The 19,134-nt window shown below is 39.4% G+C and overlaps 1 protein-coding gene across 4 annotated transcripts in view; it reads right to left on the minus strand.

Annotated features, from left to right (window-relative positions):
* The window catches only part of atp8a1 (ATPase phospholipid transporting 8A1), a 98,209-nt gene that overhangs the window by 37,395 nt on the left and 41,680 nt on the right, over nt 1-19,134 (minus strand). For 2 of the 4 annotated variants that reach the window (XM_020620637.1, XM_020620636.1), the window contains 9 exons: nt 16,408-16,452; nt 13,352-13,424; nt 9,887-9,992; nt 8,633-8,715; nt 7,239-7,288; nt 6,811-6,880; nt 5,797-5,881; nt 4,448-4,587; nt 2,502-2,640 (listed from right to left, as the gene is read on the minus strand). In XM_020620637.1, coding sequence (XP_020476293.1) covers nt 2,502-2,640; nt 4,448-4,587; nt 5,797-5,881; nt 6,811-6,880; nt 7,239-7,288; nt 8,633-8,715; nt 9,887-9,992; nt 13,352-13,424; nt 16,408-16,452 — 791 coding nt within the window. The remainder of the gene's footprint in view (nt 1-2,501; nt 2,641-4,447; nt 4,588-5,796; nt 5,882-6,810; nt 6,881-7,238; nt 7,289-8,632; nt 8,716-9,886; nt 9,993-13,351; nt 13,425-16,407; nt 16,453-19,134) is intronic. The other 2 variants (XM_020620640.1, XM_020620639.1) reach the window with 1 other exon arrangement.

Raw genomic sequence — 19,134 nt, forward strand, 5'->3', positions numbered from 1 at the left:
TTTTAAGGAATACCAATTAAGATGCTAGATCTCAGGACACTAAACTAATGAGTTTCCTTTTACAAGGGTTTGTCGGTTTCCTGTTTTAATAGGCAGTTACAACTCTGACCAACCCAACATGGCTCTGTGGGAGTGTTCCCCACAGCTTTTGGCTAGGACAGATGCTCAGGGTCACCAGCAAAGCGGTAGAGGGAGCCTCCCACTGGGGAAAAGAGAAATGTGCCTTGAACCAAGAATGAAGACTTCAGTTCAGTGCTGAGGATGTCTGAAAAGGCTGCCATCTGTGGCACAACCACATGAATATTTGTGGCCTTCAACACTTTGCTTCTGTCTGGAAAGGGATTTTAGTTTCTTTAAGGCGGTTACCGCAGAGCCCATTTGTTGTGAATACATGGGTGGCAGGTTCTGTGAGTGAAACCGAGATAAGATTATGAACAAAAAACACAAAAACACACAGTAAGAGTCAAACCCAATTATGCACACACACACACAAAAGGGGCTTTGCATGAGGAAATGAGTTGGTTTCACCTCCAGAGTCAAAACCAAACACGTTTATGGTCTGGGGTCTGGCAGACTGTTTTCTTAAGTACAAAGGTGCAAACGTCCAAAAATTGGCCAAGGTGTGGAAAATGTCTCCCCATTTCAACTGTCTAAACTCCCTTCCCCCTTGTCGGTTTCTGCCACAGCCCTTCCGTCTAATGTGTTTACATTAAGCAAATTTGCCTGTCAAACTGCCCTTTTTTGTTTCACCAGAGAAAATCAAATTACTGGCCTTTCTCCATCTCTGGTAGAACTAAACACTGTCCCCTCATGACCTAAGACATGTGTCTGTGACGCTCATGTCACAGAAATCTGGACTCATGTCTCCATATTTGTCACATAGAGGTCAAGCAGATAAGTGGTTGTGTTTATTCTTTTATTTGTCTCTGCTAATGCAAATGATGCACCCTCTGTGCTGTTTATGTGCTCTTAATCTGTGACGACCTTGCTAACGTGAGCAGTTTCCTAACAAGCTGACCAGCAGGCTCTTTCCATTTACTGAAAACTGGCTCTGACCTGTCCTAAGCATTACATACATACAACTCCCTTTAACAAACAGCTCACAGCACTAGGAGGGTGTCCCAGAGCACACACCGCTCTTTAATCAAGCAGCCAGACATGGTATCAGAGCAGGTACTATACATTATGTCATGATAGCTCAGGATTACGGATGCACTGAAACACGAAGTAGTTACAGCTTCGGATCAAACTGACTTGCCATGCTTCAAAAATCATAAATATGTAAAAATAAACATCAACTGCATTTAGGGCTAATATTCTGTGCCAAGAGTGACATTTGGGTGGTTCAAGTCACCTTGAAATGTAAAAAAAAAACAACCTCAATGTAATGCTGAATTTACCAGCCCAATGTGGCAAAAAGTGCACCATTAACCCTGGAAAAGGAGATCGCCTTTCAGTGAGGAAAATAGTAAAAAATAAAGTCAATATTTAGAGGAGATTTTACAGAGCAACTCTGTCAAATGACCTGTAAAAATACTTCCAATGAGCCTGCACTTCTGTGGAGCCTCCTCACATCTGGGTGCACTGGGCACAAAGGGCTGATTCAGTCAGGCCATAGTGGTACTGTAGGTATAACCACAAATGGAGGTACATTTCATATCTTTTATTTTTTTTTAACTCTGTGTTACCACGTTGGCTGCAGTCAAGGTGTGGCAAATAGCCACATCAGAGAGCTTTAATAGCAGGGTCATTTAAGGCATACAAATATAAACTGAGCTGGTGGACGAGAGTTAGTCATTCACCTTTCTGATAACATCTGCAAAGCTAAAGCCCAGACACGCGAGAGGTGCCTACTTGTGTACATAAGCATTTTATTTGTTTCACGTCAGTGCAGTGTGCTCATACATCATCTTGAATTCTGTGACAGATGTTTTCGCAAGATATGTACGATAGAAAAGCACTCAGCTTGTCAGTAGTTTGTCTTGTTTGGTGAAAGATGACCACAGGATTGACTGGAATACTTGTCACACAATACTTATCACACCACATAACCACATGAGTGTCCAAGCTGTGTGCACATCCATCTCTCTCTCGCTTTCTTTCCCCTTCATTACCACATTACCCCTTAAAATTCCTCTGTGTGATCTCATGGAGGCCTGTCTGCTGGTCCCAGCTCCACAAGTCTAACTGTATTACTAGCCTGCATCAAACCTCAAAATAGGATTTATTTAAACAATATGGATAACAGGGAAGCAATGTGTGTGTTGAAACTGCACTTAAAGTGGAAGATGCAGATTAATGCCTCCAGGTCAGCAACACACTGAATACCAACTATCAGGGTGTGGTGACTTTTGACCTCTATGTGAAAGAAAGCATATTCAAATCAAATGCTCCTCTGCAGGTTACTTAAAATTTGTATCATTGTTGGTATTACTACCAATGATGTTGACAACAGCGTGACATCAAAGCGAATACCATATCTTACTGTCTCGGAGTCTTACCGATATTGATGGCTGTTTCCTGTTTGTCTCCGGTCAGGATCCAAATCTTGATATCAGCTTTCATCAGTGTCTCGATGGTCTCAGGCACCTTATCTTGGAGCTTGTCCTCTATTGCTGTGGCCCCCAGGAGCTGCAGGTTCTACATTAAAAAAAAAAAAAAAACACAGTCAGTAAAAAGTCAGTAAGTGGTGATCATAACAAAGGAAGGCCTTTAAAACATAACGTGTCAGTGAAACGTGTCGGGATTGTATCACTCACACAGTTTTGTTTTTTCCTCACATCAGCTGCTCTTGTTTATTACCCAGAAAAACCATCACAGACTTGCATACGTATGTGTCTGTGTGTGTGTGTGTGTGTGTGCGCGCATCTGTGGACACAAACTCTCACACAAGCACACCCACAAAATACTGTTGGTGTTTTCCCAGGAAACTTGGTGGTTCACTGGGGCTGATTGCAGGCTCATATGGGCCCAACAAAGGGCCAAAGATTTGACAAGACCCAGGAGTAGACAGGAGACAGGAGCCAGCAGCAGAGGAAAGGCAGGGGAAGCTCTTTAGGTTTTGACCTGGGCCCTGCTGCCTGTGGGTCTGTAGCTCTGTCCTCAGTAATTATTGGGAACCACACAGTACAGACAAATGTGCCCGGGGAAAAACATTACTAGATCTAATGAGTCCTCATTTGTCTTTTTGATGTGAATTGTTCTGCTGTTATTGTGGTAGCTGTTAAAAGGCCTTGTTGTGGATTATGATACAAGAATCACTTGGATCAGATTTCAACCTCCAAGCCAGGGTGGATTCTGTATGCTGGGTTCACCTAAATTTAAGAGGTTGTATTTGTGGCTCAGTGTCTATGTAGAACCAAGAGTGTGGCTGCTACAACTCTAAATTAAATCCTGAATCTGTTCCTATTGCACAAGAAGAGAGGTTACTTTGCAAACTGAGGCTGCAGTGGAGGAGACCACAACATTGGCAGTCTGCAGATCTGTTGCATTTTCTAATAGTCATCCTGGAAAATTCAGGCAGTTACTGGCAGACGCTGAGCTAAAGTGCAAGTAGACCAGAAATAATCGATTTAAGCTTAAACAAGTTAGTAAAGTTGATGAGAAACAGTTAAGTGTATTTTTACATTACAGTAAATATAAGCCATCAATTATAATTACAAATAATAATCAGCTGAAGAATTAGGTCTTAAAGTGGTTTTCAATATAGAATGTAATAAAGAACTGAAGTTGCATTTTAAAGATTTTAATCGTTAACTAGTTACTTTCAAGAGTGAATAATCTGTACTTTATCACTCTTTAACACTTTCTTAAATAATTAGCAATCTCACTTGAGGATTTTCTTTGAGTGATGATGTGAAGCAGTAACTTTAGATGACTGATTTCACAAAGCTGGAATGCGTTATTGTCACACCAAATCCATTGTTCCCCTATGTGGTGATACTGTCTGCATTGTAATGATGGATGGCCCAGAGAAGCAATGAGCCCCAAACCCTGGCAGCATCAATGCCACACTGCCCATTAAGCAAAGCACATTAGATTTCCCCCTCTCAATGCTTTTATTTTTATTTCATGATTGATTTCTTCCATTTGTTTTGGGCAGCCACTAGCAGAACATTTACGACTGTGGTTTCCTGTTTTTGACAAGCATCTCCACATAGAGCCACTGCACAGAAACCCAATCCTACCTGCAGGCCAAACCTAGAATCTCTTTCACAGAAATACACACACAAATATACAGTAGCCTTTGAGATTCCCAGGTGTGATTACTGTATGGTATAGCCAAAAAAAGGCTTTCAGATCAGCCTTACTTTGCCACACAGAAGACTAGCTAATACAAATGTTGTGCATGTAGTAAAGGCAGCATGCAGCAAGGTTAATACAGTAAAAAGTGCACTTGCCAAACTCACTGCATTCCACAGTGAAATGTTGTTTTCACTTAACAAACCTTCTCTATAAGTTCATAGCTCTCCTCCTGTTTTAGGGCTCTGTTCTGCAGGGAGGTGCAGGCTCTGTGGTGGATTTCCAGCCACTGCTCATAGGATGATTCACTGATGTCTGCCACCGCAAAGCACAACGTACGCAGCCCTGGAAGAGGAAACAGTATTACAACACCTGGGTCAAATGTCATCATTTCTAACTATTTCCTAACTACTGTCCTTGATTTGCAGATTACATTGAGCTCTCTAGTAGTCAAATTAATACTACTACATATATAAGAAGCAATAACACAATAACTTAAAATTATTCTATTGTTTCTTAAGATTTTCTGTACATTTCTAACCAGTGTCTAAGTCCTGATCTTCTGGAAGAACTGGCTGGGTGGTTGCCCTGTGAAACACATCAGCTAACCACGATGTGTATTATCATGATGTTATACATATTTATTATGTGTTATACATCCGTTTTAAAGGACACAATTTTATTCTATTGTTTAGGGCCCCTTTTTTAACATCTGTCCAGGTGCAAGTGATAGCAGTTAGCTGTGTATGTATTTGTTGTTTTTTGTGTCAGTGAGCATGATTCCTGTCAAATTAAGTACCAACCACCACAAAATAGGAATCCAAGACATGAAATCATTTCTTTCCCCAACAGCCAATTTTTCCTGATAATATGCAAATACAGCAAACCCAATCCATAGGCACTAACTTTATATATGTCTTGTAATCAAAGTCAGTTAAATACAACTACTGATACTGTCTGACCATCCATATAACACCTGTGCACTGTACAGGTACCACTGATTTTGTTTGCAGTTCTTGTTAACATAAATCTGTTACGAGTCTAAATTGAATTTAAACCTACAAATAATCTCTGACATAGATAACATGCAGCCATAACATTTAAAAAAAAGACCAACCAAAGTTATTCATTGTTACTCTTCTTGTCAGGAAGCTAAATAAAGTTTTTATAATTAGGCCTCTCCAAGTTACAGTGACTGAAGATCTTCCTAATTTGTCCTGAATGCTATATTTAGCCTATATCAACTATTCACAATGACATCATTTTTCTGGCGTCTCACAAGGGGGCAGTATGAGCACAGAACAAAAAGGAGAATGTCTGATGCAGTTTCTTGCAGCCTGCCTGAGGTTAATACTTCTTCAGTATACTTACATGTGCATCAGCTGTTATATTAAATAATGACATGTGAGAGAGCACATTTTAAAGGGGAAAAACTTCTGCTGCAACTGATGATCACATAGTGGTAATGACCAGAGAGAAATGAGAGAAGCACTGATATCATATTAAAAAATATTTTATTTTTTGGCAGACAGGGGGCAGTGTTTGTCCACTTACCTTCAGTGGCAAACTGTTCCAGGTGCTTCAGTGTGATCTCTTTGTACTTAGAGCTGTCTGCCAGACGGTCATAAATCACTGTGTCCTGAAAGGCAACAAACACTCACTGGTTACTGACACCCAGAGAGAAAAGAAAGAACCCTCCTGGACTTGGTGAACTGGAAAACAAGCATTCTCAAGTTGGGTCCAGTGCCTATGGTTTACACACACTGTTTCTACTCATACTTGCCCAATGGCCCCCAAGCTATTTGTACAGACATCATCATATGCTTAAAAAGCAATTAAAGGGGAATGAGTTAATACATGACAAATGTAGGTGATTCCTTAGTTTACTGGCTAAACTACTGTTTCAATAACAATCAATTTAAAATATTAGCATTAAAAATAAACTACTAATTACTTTTTGAGCCTTTAGAAAATGTTCTTTTTGATATTATCACAAAGTTAATACTGTGTCAAAATTAAAATATAAGCAGGTAAATAAGTCCCAAACCATAAGCCTGGTGAATCAAGAGAAAAGGAAAACAGAAAAATCTGAAATTCTTTATAATCTACTTAACACAATTGGACAATAAAACAAAAAACCTATATAGACTGATAACTATCATTGTTTTAAACGGCCTCTAACCTCATGCTTTGATAGACCTGACAAGAATAAAGAGCAAAATGTTCCCCAGTCAATTAAACTGCACCAAAAACATTATTTTCTTTTAAATATATAATGTTGCATTCATCCAGCAGAGCCCTAGATACTTCTGGAGCTGTGAATAGAGGGTAGTCTGGTAGTTCCAATTAGCATTGCCTTCAAGTGAAACATAGCGTTTGTCTATCCATTATTTTGCTGAGATATCCATGTGTGAAATGTGGTGATCTTGCTTTATGATGCTGTTCATTGAAAATATTCCCTAAACAGAGTGAGAGACTATAAGAAGAGGAGAGCGTTCAACAACTGTGTGTGTGGCGATGATGGTGATGGGCTGTCATGTGTTGCCATGGAGAGAGACAGGCACTCACAGCTCCTTTGCAGTAGAGGCGGATCTTTCCAGATGGAGTGCGCATGATGACAGACATCCTTTTACGTGCACTGAGAGAGAAAGCCAACAGAAAGATAGTGAGAGAAAGAATAAGGTGAGATAAGGACAGAAAGCAAGGCGTTTATAGCTGCTATAGCAAATTAACACGTACAGTCTGAGCTAGCTGAAATTAGAAATCAAAGGGAAGGAAACAAGATATCACACCTATTGTCAGGCAGGTAATTATTACAAATCATCAGGGTAAGAGAAAGTTAATAAACTCTGACGACATATGTTGAGGATCATACAGCAAATACAATGAGTCATTAACACATATGGCCTATATGGAAACAAATCACAGCATGCGACAACTGTACATATAATAACCTCTATATACACTGTATAATAATGAAGCTATCAAAGTCGTACCTGGTAAACTCCAGTACATGAAGTAGTTCGTACTTCTCCTCTGTTCCAAGCTAAATCCAAAGAGACAGATGGGTTACAATACCCCAGAAGAAGATGCCCCAACCTCAGTCTTTTTATGAGACACCTCGTCTTAAATAGGACAAACTATCCCTACTCCAATCAGCCTTAACTGCACTTTAAATGTGTTTATCAGTTGCCTGCGCTGAGCTGACGGAGAGAGTAACAAGGTAAAATTCAATTAACTTCCTTAATTGTAGAGACTGCTCGGTACACGCCAGAGTGATTAAAATTGATAATAGGAGCTTTAGAAGGCTTAACACAAGTTAGAACACTTCACAAACATCTTGGAGACAAGATGTTCTCAGCAGAAGAAAAAAAAAATGCAAATAGTTCTAGATTTTCTGCCTGTGCCTCTGAGCGCAATCATCATGTCAGCCAATTAAGGGAGCAACAAGATGGGTGACCTGAGCTTTGGAGAGGACACACTCTATTGGCTCAGGATATAGTCACAGCAGATGTGGTCTTTGCTGTTTTCAGTTACTGAACCATGTGAATAGAAAAGGGTGAGTTCTCTTTGGTATTATGCTTATTAGTTTTAGCTCCAGGTCTGTTGTGGCACATCTGAGCAAAATAACAAAAATAGTGAATTAATTAGTAAACTTACAGCACAGACTGTAGAGAAACAACAACAACTTCATGGAAAAAAAATAGACAGGGATAGACAGTGGAGTTGAAGAAATAGTTTGGGGGAAATACACTTATTCATTTTATTTCTAAGAGTTACATGAGAAGATTGTTAGCACTCTCTTATAGCAGAAATGTTGATGGCACCGGAGGATGGTTAACTTAGTTTAGCATAAAGACTGGAAATGGGCAAACATCTAGCCTGACACTGTCCAACAGTAACAACACCTGCCAGACCCTCTAAATATCAAATCACTACAAACAATATATCTTGTTCAATCCATACATAAAGTGTAAGTGGGGAAACAACAATTCACTTCTTTATGTGGTGTTATGTGCTGGAATATTTCTTGGCTGGGTGCAATAACTTCATGGAGTCCCAACTTGTCACGAGGCAATTTCTCCTAATCAAGAACTTTGAGTCTTTCTGGATTTAATTATCTTTGAACAGAGCTAAGCTAGCCTTTACGCTAAGCTAAGCTTATGAGCTTCTGGTTGTGCCTTCGTATTTACTGGAGAAACATGACAGTTGCATCGAATTATGATCTAACTCTTGGCAAGAAGGCAAATAAGTGTATTTTCTAGGATGACAAAATAGTCCTTTGATAAACAAAAAGAAACAATAGTCGCAACCCAAAAGTAATGTCCTATTGTTAAGCTTACACCAGAATGTCTCATCATCATGTCTCATCATGATTTGTTGTACTTACAATTTCCACAATCACACTGTCTGGGGTTCGTCCAGAAAACACAAAGCCAAGGTTTCGTGCTGCTCTCACCAGAGCTCCTTCATCTTGGAAGCAAATTAAAACTCAGTGTTACAGATAAATGCACAAAGAACAGTTCAAGCACACATAATGCTGCTTCAAGATAAACTGCGAACCTGACACTTATGATAAGTGCCACAAATATTTGGTAAAGAAAGCTAGTTCATGATAATACATTTTCACAAAGAGGGCAGCAAAGCAAAGCTGTGGCCCAGGTAAATTATGCTGGAGCTTGCATGTGGATGCTGCAGGGCAAGAAAAAGCTTCTCTGCTTGTTGTTTTTACAGTTCACTTAACTGGCTTTCTCTTTACAGCCATTCACCCTCTGCTTCAAACCCCAGAGCTCCATAATACCATGATTGTTCTAAGCAATCAGGCAAGACTCATCTCTCTTATCAAAAGCAGGATGAAACGCAACAGCACTGCTTTGTACAGTTATTACACAACCCTTTTAGCAAACCACGATGTGTTCATTAAAAAGCCCACTCAGTAAATATGCACTTGCTCCCACGTTGAACTGAATATAGGCCTGCTCTACTTCTGTTCTTACTAACATTACATGTTCTTGATGTCTCAGTCTTTCAGGTTCACAACTCAATGTGACAGAATGGGCGATCACAATGAAGTGAACCAATCTACACATTATGTAAAAAGGAAATTTAATTTTAGAACATGATTACTGGCTCTTTCCTGCACTGATTATATAATTGTCATCATGAAATACTGGTGCCTGGAGGCTGTGGTGGAGTGTTCCATTTGCAAATCTACACTGCTATTACTCTGCTTTCCAGCACCTATGCCATGGGTGGAGCAGGTTGGCATGTTTGGAACTGTCAAAGACCAAAAACAAGACCAAGACTTTGTTGAGGTACAAGCCCTTTCAGTGATGTACTACAAATCGAAAAGTTTAAACATCATTAGCTGTCACAATTCACAATATCTAGTCTTTCTAATAAACACATTGAGCATCAGGAAGGACAACTCACTTACAATCCCGATTTTAATAAGCTTTTTCATTTTTCTCTTCTGAAATGCTCTTGTGAGCCCCAGGGCACTGAACAGTCAAAGCTATGCAGTGATAAAATCCCCAAATTATTTCCTGTGTACACACATCACATACTGGGATGATACCAGGTCAACGTGTATCCAGAAGCTGCATTCCATTAATTCTAAGGTGTTCAGTAAAGTGTTATGTACCTGGAGATGCAGCCTGGTATGTGATTCTTCCATCAGTGTGCTCAGGAACTCCAGTGTGACAGATGGCCATCATGGTCATGAACTCCAGGATGACAGCAGCCGTAGGCTACAGGAAGAGGAAAGGGCACTTTGACTTTTAATGTACCTTTATGAAACATGTCATAACAAAACACAAACAACAGACAAGACAACAACTAGAAAGACCTTTATAACAGTGTAGAAAGACAGAACAAGGACAAAAAGTACACTGTCTGAAAGAGTGCAGGATTTACTTTCAGTGCTCAAATGCTGCATATGTAGGACAAAGAGATGACACACATAACCTGCTAAGTGAAGCATGCTTCACTGTCATGAGTGCACAGTCATGTGCCTTCAAAAATCTATGTGGACTTTGCTATATTGCCTGATATGTATGTTTCAATTTAAACCACCATTTCCAATTTGTGTTACACAAGCAACCAGACTTTGGAATCTAAAGCTAGCTGTCTACACTGCTGTCTACACATTGTACTGCTGTGTCATCATGAGTTCTGTCCACAAACCGTGGGGTTGCATATTAAACAGGGTGGTGTGGCTTGCATCCCCACCGATACCCTTACAGAAAATAAAAAGAGAGAAGGAACAGCAAAACAGATTTACACAGCTGAATTTCTCAATCATGTTAATTTCTCTGGGCACAAATGTTTTGAAAATGTAATTTAAGTAAAGTAAAACTGATTAGGCCTGGGACCATGTATAAGTTTCTTTATAATTCAGTGAACAATTTTTCATTTTTAATACATAAATGCATTCATAGGTATCTGCTGAGGCTCTTGTCTGAGGATGCAGGCCCACCAACTTGTGGTCAGTGTCCACATCTGAGGCAGAAATAACAGCAGCCTGCAGTGCTACAACATTCCTGAACCATACAGTAACAGTACGAACTGTAGTCAGGTCGCTAAGGTTTGTCAACAGTAAAACTGATAGCAGACTAAGCTCATATTCCTAGTTTACCAACGTTACAAGCAATAAATAAATATAAGAAAACTTCACTGTAGTAACACAGAGGATATACAGTACAGATGTAACTAACCATGCTATCAGCTAACTGCTGCTTACTCAAAAACACCTGCATTTCACTCCCCTTGAACAAAACGCTACATACACACACAGTTTTATTAAATTTGCTCTTTCTTTTGTCCATGGCAATGCTGAAGGATCTTTAACAGGGGACAAAAGAGCAAATGAAGTCTATTACAGTCCAGGTGGGTGTGAGAGCCCAGTTTGCCTCTGAGCAGCATGCTAATCTGGCCTGGGTCGACAGGTATCCTCTGAAGAACAAGATAAATATATACTATATGTGCGTGTTCTAATCTTAGTATGCAGACAGTTGAGTTTTAGACTCTGAGGATATTTTTAGAAAGAGCCCACTTTTTAGCCAGTCCTCATTCAAGGGGCTGTGTGAGGGTTTAGATTTAGGCTTTGGTTAAATCTACAGTACAGGATGGTGTTAGATTCTTTACCCTTGGGGAAAAAAAAGCAGGCTACTGTAGTTATTTGCCCCCGTTTCCTTTTTGCTATGCTAACCATCTTAGATTAGCTCTCCTGGCTCCAGCATCATATTAGTCAGACAAATATCAGCATGGTATTGATCATCTTATCTAACTTTCAGCAAGAAAACAAACATTTTAAAAAATGCCAAGTGGGCACTTATCACTTCAGTCATAGCCAGTGTAGAAAGAGTTTAGAAAGTCAAAACATAAAGTGGAAAGCCTAGGCAAGTGAACGTGCAAATCAACACCCACAAAGGTTGCTGAAACTCTGCAGGCAGTGAACATGTCCAGTGACTTGAGAGAATATAAAAAGTACCAGAAGAAATGTTTATTTATGTCGACACTTAATTCCCCTCTCCTCTAGTCTGCCATCCTCCCTCAACACTGCATCAGCACTACTTCTACAAATAGCCTGCAACCATGAAAAACTATTGTTAATGAATTTTCACATATTTTTCTCAAGGTTTTTGACCAGGGTGACACTTGTAACCAATCAGAGAAGGCCACCATCAGGAGTGGAAGCAATACACAGTACATTTAAAATGCAGACATTTGAGTGGCATCAATCTTCTCATTTATCTATCTATCCATTATCTATACTGCTTCTCCTGAAGAGGGCCACAAGTGGGCTGGAGCCAATCTCTGCTGACACTGGGTGAGAGGCGGGGTACACCCTGGACAGGTTGCCAGTCCATCACATGGCTGACAGAGAAGACAACCACACTCAGTCCTACGGGCAATTTACAGTCACCAATCAACCTAAGCTGCATGTCACTGGACTGTGAGAGGAAACCGGAGTAACCGAAGAGAACCCACACAGGCACAGAGAAAACACGCAGCACCGGGTTGGCCGAGGCTCAAATCAAGAACCTTCTTGTTGTGAGGTGACAGAGCTAACCACTGCATTACCATGCCACCCAAACTTCTCGACTATATCTCTGCAAAAAAGTACATAAGAGTATTGCCCAAAATGTCAAACAATTTCTTTAATGGCAGTGTTATTAGAATTGGCCTCTATTAAATGTAAACATTTTCAAAGAATATGACGTCATGGCACAATTCCTCCTACATACTGGAAGGTGACTTCTTGAAAAAACATCTGCAGAAAAAAACTACTCACTCAAGTGCTACAATATTAAGACATCAACCAACAACAGTATTTAGTACAAGTACAACCCAAAGGATTAATCATAAGCAGCATCACTGTCAGAGACGTAGAGAGAGACTGTGGTTTCTAAACAGTGGTTGGTTATGCCCCACAATTAGCAGTAGGTACAGAGCTATCAATATGGAACTAAACCAGATCCTGGAGAGATTCTGATGTCATACCAAAGCAAACATCACAGTGGGCTTACTACTGGCTCTGGGCGGAGCTACTCTATCTAATTAGATACAACATTCTGCTTCCCCCACACCGACTCAATCACAGCCTTCACCCTAATTTTACTGTAACCAGTGGGCTACTCTGAAGGCCTGTAACACCAAACACATGTCCATGTTTTGAGATAAATGTTTGTTGTTCTAATGTAATTTGTGGGCAGTCTTCACATTTCTACGTTCATTATACTGCTGTATAGTTCCCCACAGTGGAAAAGCAAACAAGCAGGTCTTCATCCTGTCTGCATAATTGGGGCAACATGTGTTTACATTTACAGTGTCTTGTAATCCATCCGATAGCATGATATTAATCTAACTTGTACTTTATTAAGAGAGAATCAGGTCCATTTGTCTGTCATCTTGATCCAGACCAAATGACATGCCAAAGCCCTTTTACCATTTTAAAAACTACATACAAGTCCACAACACATCACTGATGTTTAAAATGATAAGACATTATACAACCACTCATAATTAAACACAAAATCTTCTTTCTTTTGCCCTAAACAGTAGCCAGTGCAGCAGACAGGCAGCAAAGAACCTTGACATTACTTACGTGATTACTTTGGAAGTTTTCCAGTAAGCTTGGGTCATTAAATTCAGCCTCATCAGTCGAGTGTGTGCTGTGCCTGGAAAGAAGAGACAGAGAAGTCAAAACAACAGAAGACACTGGAATACTTGGCAGCACTACTGTACAGCACTGACGCCAACTAGAACATGTGTCGGGACAGTAGAATAGAACAGTAAACAACAGATAATTAATATGAATCATCATCAAAGACCATTCTGTCATCAAGGTTTACGACAACATCAGGAAGAGTTTACATAAAAGTACAACTTTCTATTAGAATCTGACAACTTTCCAAATATGATAATAAGCACAACCGAAGTGTCAAAAATTAAGTCTTTTGGAGCCTGCACAGAACCTGCTACAAGTTCCCATCAAATTAATGAACTATCAACCTCTGTGCAGCCTTTGCAGGCTTGCCTATACATGCATTTAAAGATCATGCAATGGTATAAAGCATTTTGGCACAACCTAAAAAGGGCAGCATTGAAAGTTTGCCATTGTTGGTATTTATTTCCCTTTGACAGACTAATCAGTTAATTGACTAATTATTTCATCTCTAGATAAACCTACTTTGCACTGGGACTGAAAAAACAGGTCTCAAACTGGTATTAAGACAGCCATGCCACCAACAGCACTGACATTTGTTGAAAACATGTATCAACTGCAATGCAAACAGAATGCAAACGCAGGTCCCCTGAGCTTTAGTAATGCGATGTTCAGTGCGACTGGGAGTCATTGTCCGTGCTGACAGAAACAGATCATGCTTTGAGATAGCAATGTCCTGAAATGGGACATTATTGTTTCACACTTTTATCCACACTCATTCATGCATTTATTTTCTCCTTTAAATATCATAGTCTATTCAGCTAGTTCCATAAATAATAAATGGTGTTCCCCGTTGCTTTACAAATTAAACAATGCAAGAGGAACTGCTCACAGGGAGACAGGCTGAATTTTTGGCAGCTAAAAAGACCATATTACTCATACTCAACAAAGCCAAACCCTAATAAATTACTGGCAATTCAATTAGTCTTTCATACTTGAACCAGAAAAGCTTTTTGTTACTGGCAAAATGCAAAAGAGTTCAATATTCTGAAATCAATTTGAAAAATAGCAAAAGAAAAAAAAAAAGATACAATCTTTCATTGACAATGCAGAACTGGAAAAAACCAGACTTGAGCACGCAGAGAAAGGATGATTTTTATCCTTCTAACAGTGGCTTAGGCCAGTGATTCTGTGTGTAGCCACCAGCCGCCCACTGACTGTCCAGTGGGGATCGATATACGATTCTGTGAAAAATAAGAGTCCTATAGATTAGGTAGCAGCTTTGTTAGTGGCACTGGAGCTTGATAGAAATGTTAGTGAGGCTGCCATTAGTAACAATAAGTCTTTCTTATCCCACAGGATACACTGCTCAGATCCCCAAGAGCCAACCAGCCAGCCAGCCATTAGAACTTCTATCCATTACACAGCAAATAGAAGTTTGGCAGGAAAGAACTACAGAAGAAACAAAGCACAGCTGTGTTACAACCAACACAGATGCAGTGGATATTAGGGAAATATGTCACACTAACAGGTTTTATTAAAATGTCATAGAAAATTCAGAAAACAAAATAGGCATTTCGAAATCTTCCATCTACTGTATGTAAACAATAACGTGGGCAGATATTTCAACTAAAAAAAAAAAAAAAGATCATATATATCACACTATATATCTTGCTCTGATTGTAAATTTACATCAATGAAACTTGTATGAACAATTTATACTTTTCAGCAGCCTTATGTATTCACATAAGATAAAAACATATACAAATTCTGCACTTTGAGACTGAAAATGTTATTTTTGACAGATCTCTGAAGTCATTATTACTGTTTCTAGCCCTTGTACAGGAGAGGAAGCCTAAAGCTTTTCTCCACTGCAGCAGTAGCATAGCTCGCCACGTCTTGATGACATTTCTGAGGCACAAGGCTGGGTGTGGAGAACGGTCAGTTATTGATTATCTGCCAGCACACAGAGATCCTGTCACCATGGGAACAAGCATGCAAGCTGTCAAGTGCCAGGGACCAACTTCAGATCAACCCTGTAACACCTCATGCTGCCTGTTCCTGGTAGAAATGATGCATTTAGAATTGGCCTGTGACAAGACATCAGCAGTTTTATGGTGCTCGACCCTGGATTCAGACATGCTTTAATTTAGATGAAACGCCATTTAAAAACCAAAAACAAAGTGAATTTGGATTTGGTACTGCTTTTTGGTTTGTTTATCTATCAACCTATAAAAAACAATGATTCATTTTTCACTTGCATCTGTATCTCTAACTTGTTTTCAGCTTAATTAAGCTTCTAACTCAGTTGTTTTAGTAGGAAAGAAACAGTAAAACATGCTTTTATGGGAACGGGCAACTTCTTTTAAAACACAAAGATTCAAAATTTTAGCATAATAGGCATCAACAAATGGCTCCATGCAAACTGGATGAAACACATCCATGCTGTTACTGCAGATCTGAACACTGTAGCAAAAGGATCTCAGAAGTAGGACTGTGTGAGCTTGTGTATATGTGGGTATGTGTGAAAGAAAGTGAGAGACAGACAGAATAAGTGAGACTGTAGCTATCATCTACAAAGTTAGTTTGTTGTGAAATGGGGAAAAGGAGAATGTGCTGCACAGCGTCAGCCGAAACACAACACACAGTAAATCTGGGAAGTCTTGGTCTATCAGAGCTCAAACATAAGTGCCTGTCACACAGGAAACCATAAAATTCAACAATAAATTTGATGCAATACTAGCCACATATAAGTAGAGCAATTATTTAAGGCTCTTATTTTTACACAGTGAATCAAGAGCCACAGTTTCACTGTTTCAGTTCACATGTCTCAAAGTGTACAGAAAGCACAAAGAAAAAAATAACAGCAAAAATACACAGATATTCTGGTCAAAGTCACATTTTCCACAAGGCAAAGCAGCACAAATACAACACAAAAGCGGAGAGTGAAAAAAAAAAACAACAAACAAACACTATTTCACATCAAGCCATCTTACCAGTCGTCCTCTGCAAAACTACCCTCCTCAGCCTCAGGGACATGGCTGTTGGAGTGAAGGTGGAGAACAGAAATCATCTTGTTGACAGTCTACCATTAACATGTTCTGAAAATGTGTAGGTGCCAGGACTGGAGTAAAGATGGGAGTGTTCATGAGGAGTTACCAGAGAATGATAAGTCAGGGTTAGGGGCAGGCTGACTGCGGTGGTTACAGTAGGCCCCCTAATCATTTATTCTTTAAAGCAATAAGTCAACATTTTGGGCCATAAATTATTTGCTAGATGATAAATATGAAACTATCTTCATCAGGAGGCTAACTTAGCTTAGCATAAAGCCTGAAAACAGGGGAAACAGCCTGGCTCTGTTCAAATGTAACAAGATCTACATACCAGCTACAGTACACCCTATAAAACCACAGCTTCTTGTTTTCACATGTTTTTTGTGGGAATTAAACAAAATATAGTCTTAAATAGTACGTTTTAGTGGTGCTGGTAGGCTATAGGTAATGCTATGCCATATTTGCATCAGTAAATTCAATAATTGAAGCGTTAAAGGTACTAGTTAGTATTTTATTGGGCACTATTATCACTCTTCTGTTACTGCTCCTTGAAACTGTATATATGCACTGACATTCATTCTTAAGCTAGCAACATTTAAAATTTGTGCCAATACATGTGAAATTCATTAGAAGGTTACTGCTAAGAACAAACTATGTCACTAAAATATTAAATATTTTTATTAAAACATACTGTTTTAAAACCTGAAATGTAACTAGTGAAAATCAAGTCACTTAGCAGCATTTTTTGAAAATCAACTTAAAAATATTACACTGAGGATGTTCTACCAAAATATTTTAGGAGGAATCAAAAAATGGCAGAAGTGAGGGGGGGATTGATAAATGCTTGGGAATAATTATGTTACAGTAAGATGTCTCATTCCTTATCAGGCAACAGCAGGAACAGGTCTTTGTAACTACAGCTACAATGTGCATTTGAGTATTCAGTGTACATTTTCATGTCCATCAATGAATCTAGCAAAGAAAACAACAATGGTTGAAACTCTAAAATGAGCACACTGCTCCAGAATGAGGCACCACATTATTTTTGGCATGTCTGCTCTGGCAGACTAACTGCAGTGCAGGGTTTTGTTAACTGTGCAGAGTGGAGCCAACCAGGCAACGTGCTCCACTGAACATTATGAGTTTTCATTTGATTCAGAGTCAGTTTTATTGTTACTGTGACTCTGTTCAATCTTGTACCTTCAGAAAAATAACCCTGTGGTTTTCTGTATTAACAACAACCCAGTCTGTCTGCAAAGAGCATTAGGCAAAGATGACAACGGCCACTGACAAATCACCAACACCAAGTTGGGTTGTTAAAAACATTACAAATTACATTACATTTTGTGAAGTTTATCATTATTTCTAACCCAAACAGTCTCTCCTTGAGATTTGGACAGCGATCCAGTGGAATTAATTAAGGTCTGCACCTTTGGGGACTGTATTATTATTACAGAAGTACTTAATCTGTGGTAAGGATCACATGCACCGGCAGTGTCAGGAGAGGCTTTGTGTGTGTGTGCTGACATCAAATAACAAGTCACACCCATACACTGCATATAAATATGGAAAACGTGACGGCTCCCAGAGGTCAAGGCACCCCAAGTCCCCTGGAGGTTGGTTGCAGTATAGGCCATGCCCCCTCCACATTAGCAGATGGGACTTCAGACAAAATAAAAATCAAAGTACAAATCAAACTAATTTTTTCCCAGAGGTGAATTCTGTGATTTTTGGTAGATATTATCATGCTGATGTGTGTACAAGTGGTCCATTTTTTGGTAAGTTTGCTTTTAATATATTACTTGATATAAAAACTGGTACATTTCAGTTTTGGTTGGTGGCCTGATACGGTCATCCTCTTCTCATCACTACTGCGCAGACCCTGTTTGCAAAATGCAGAGATAGCAGCCACTCTATTCCCAATATTTTGGCCTTACTTTTGCATCATAGAGGAAAGCAATGATGCAAAACAAGAATGTATTACTGTTTTTGAAACTAAAACTCAACTCTTATTTTGGAAACTCGGATGAAGAAGAGCCAGCCAAACGACAGCATCATCAAACCGGCATCACCTCATGAGAACCTGTCTACGTTCCACCCTGCTATGAAACACTCATCCATATTTATCAGTTGCATAAGAGGGAGTTCTTGTTTCAGAAAATCAAAGTAAAATATCTCTACTTAGGATGAAGGACACAGAAACTGCTGCCTAATATCAAACTCTGCAGTAAGGAGATTCTGTCCCTGATGACCAGCAGGCTTCACCTAATTAAATAACTGCTAAAGCAGTAGCACAAAACATCTAAATAGCAAAAATAACACCTGTGCCTCAGCCTCAGCAGTGATCTAAGCGTTTTCACATCATCAACAATGTATTATCACTGGTGAAAGTAACTTTACATTCTTGACCCAGAAACAGACTATGAGAAGTTGTCAGTGTCTTCACTGGGCTAGCGAGCATACCATAATGAGAGCTTTGGTACAAAGAACTCCAGACATTATACTCTCTTTTGTCTTGCAGCAGCCTGCACTTTATCAATCATGCTTTTAATTGAATCCTAATGGGATTAATCATGTACTGTCATGCCTGCACTTGCTTTGGTTCTGTAAAGCTACTCTGCTCTCCCACTTGTTTTGCATCAACTGAGGCTAATTATCTCTGCAATAAAA

Source organism: Monopterus albus, unplaced genomic scaffold, assembly GCF_001952655.1.
Source record: "Monopterus albus unplaced genomic scaffold, M_albus_1.0 scaffold244.1, whole genome shotgun sequence".
Classification (NCBI taxonomy): domain Eukaryota; kingdom Metazoa; phylum Chordata; class Actinopteri; order Synbranchiformes; family Synbranchidae; genus Monopterus; species Monopterus albus.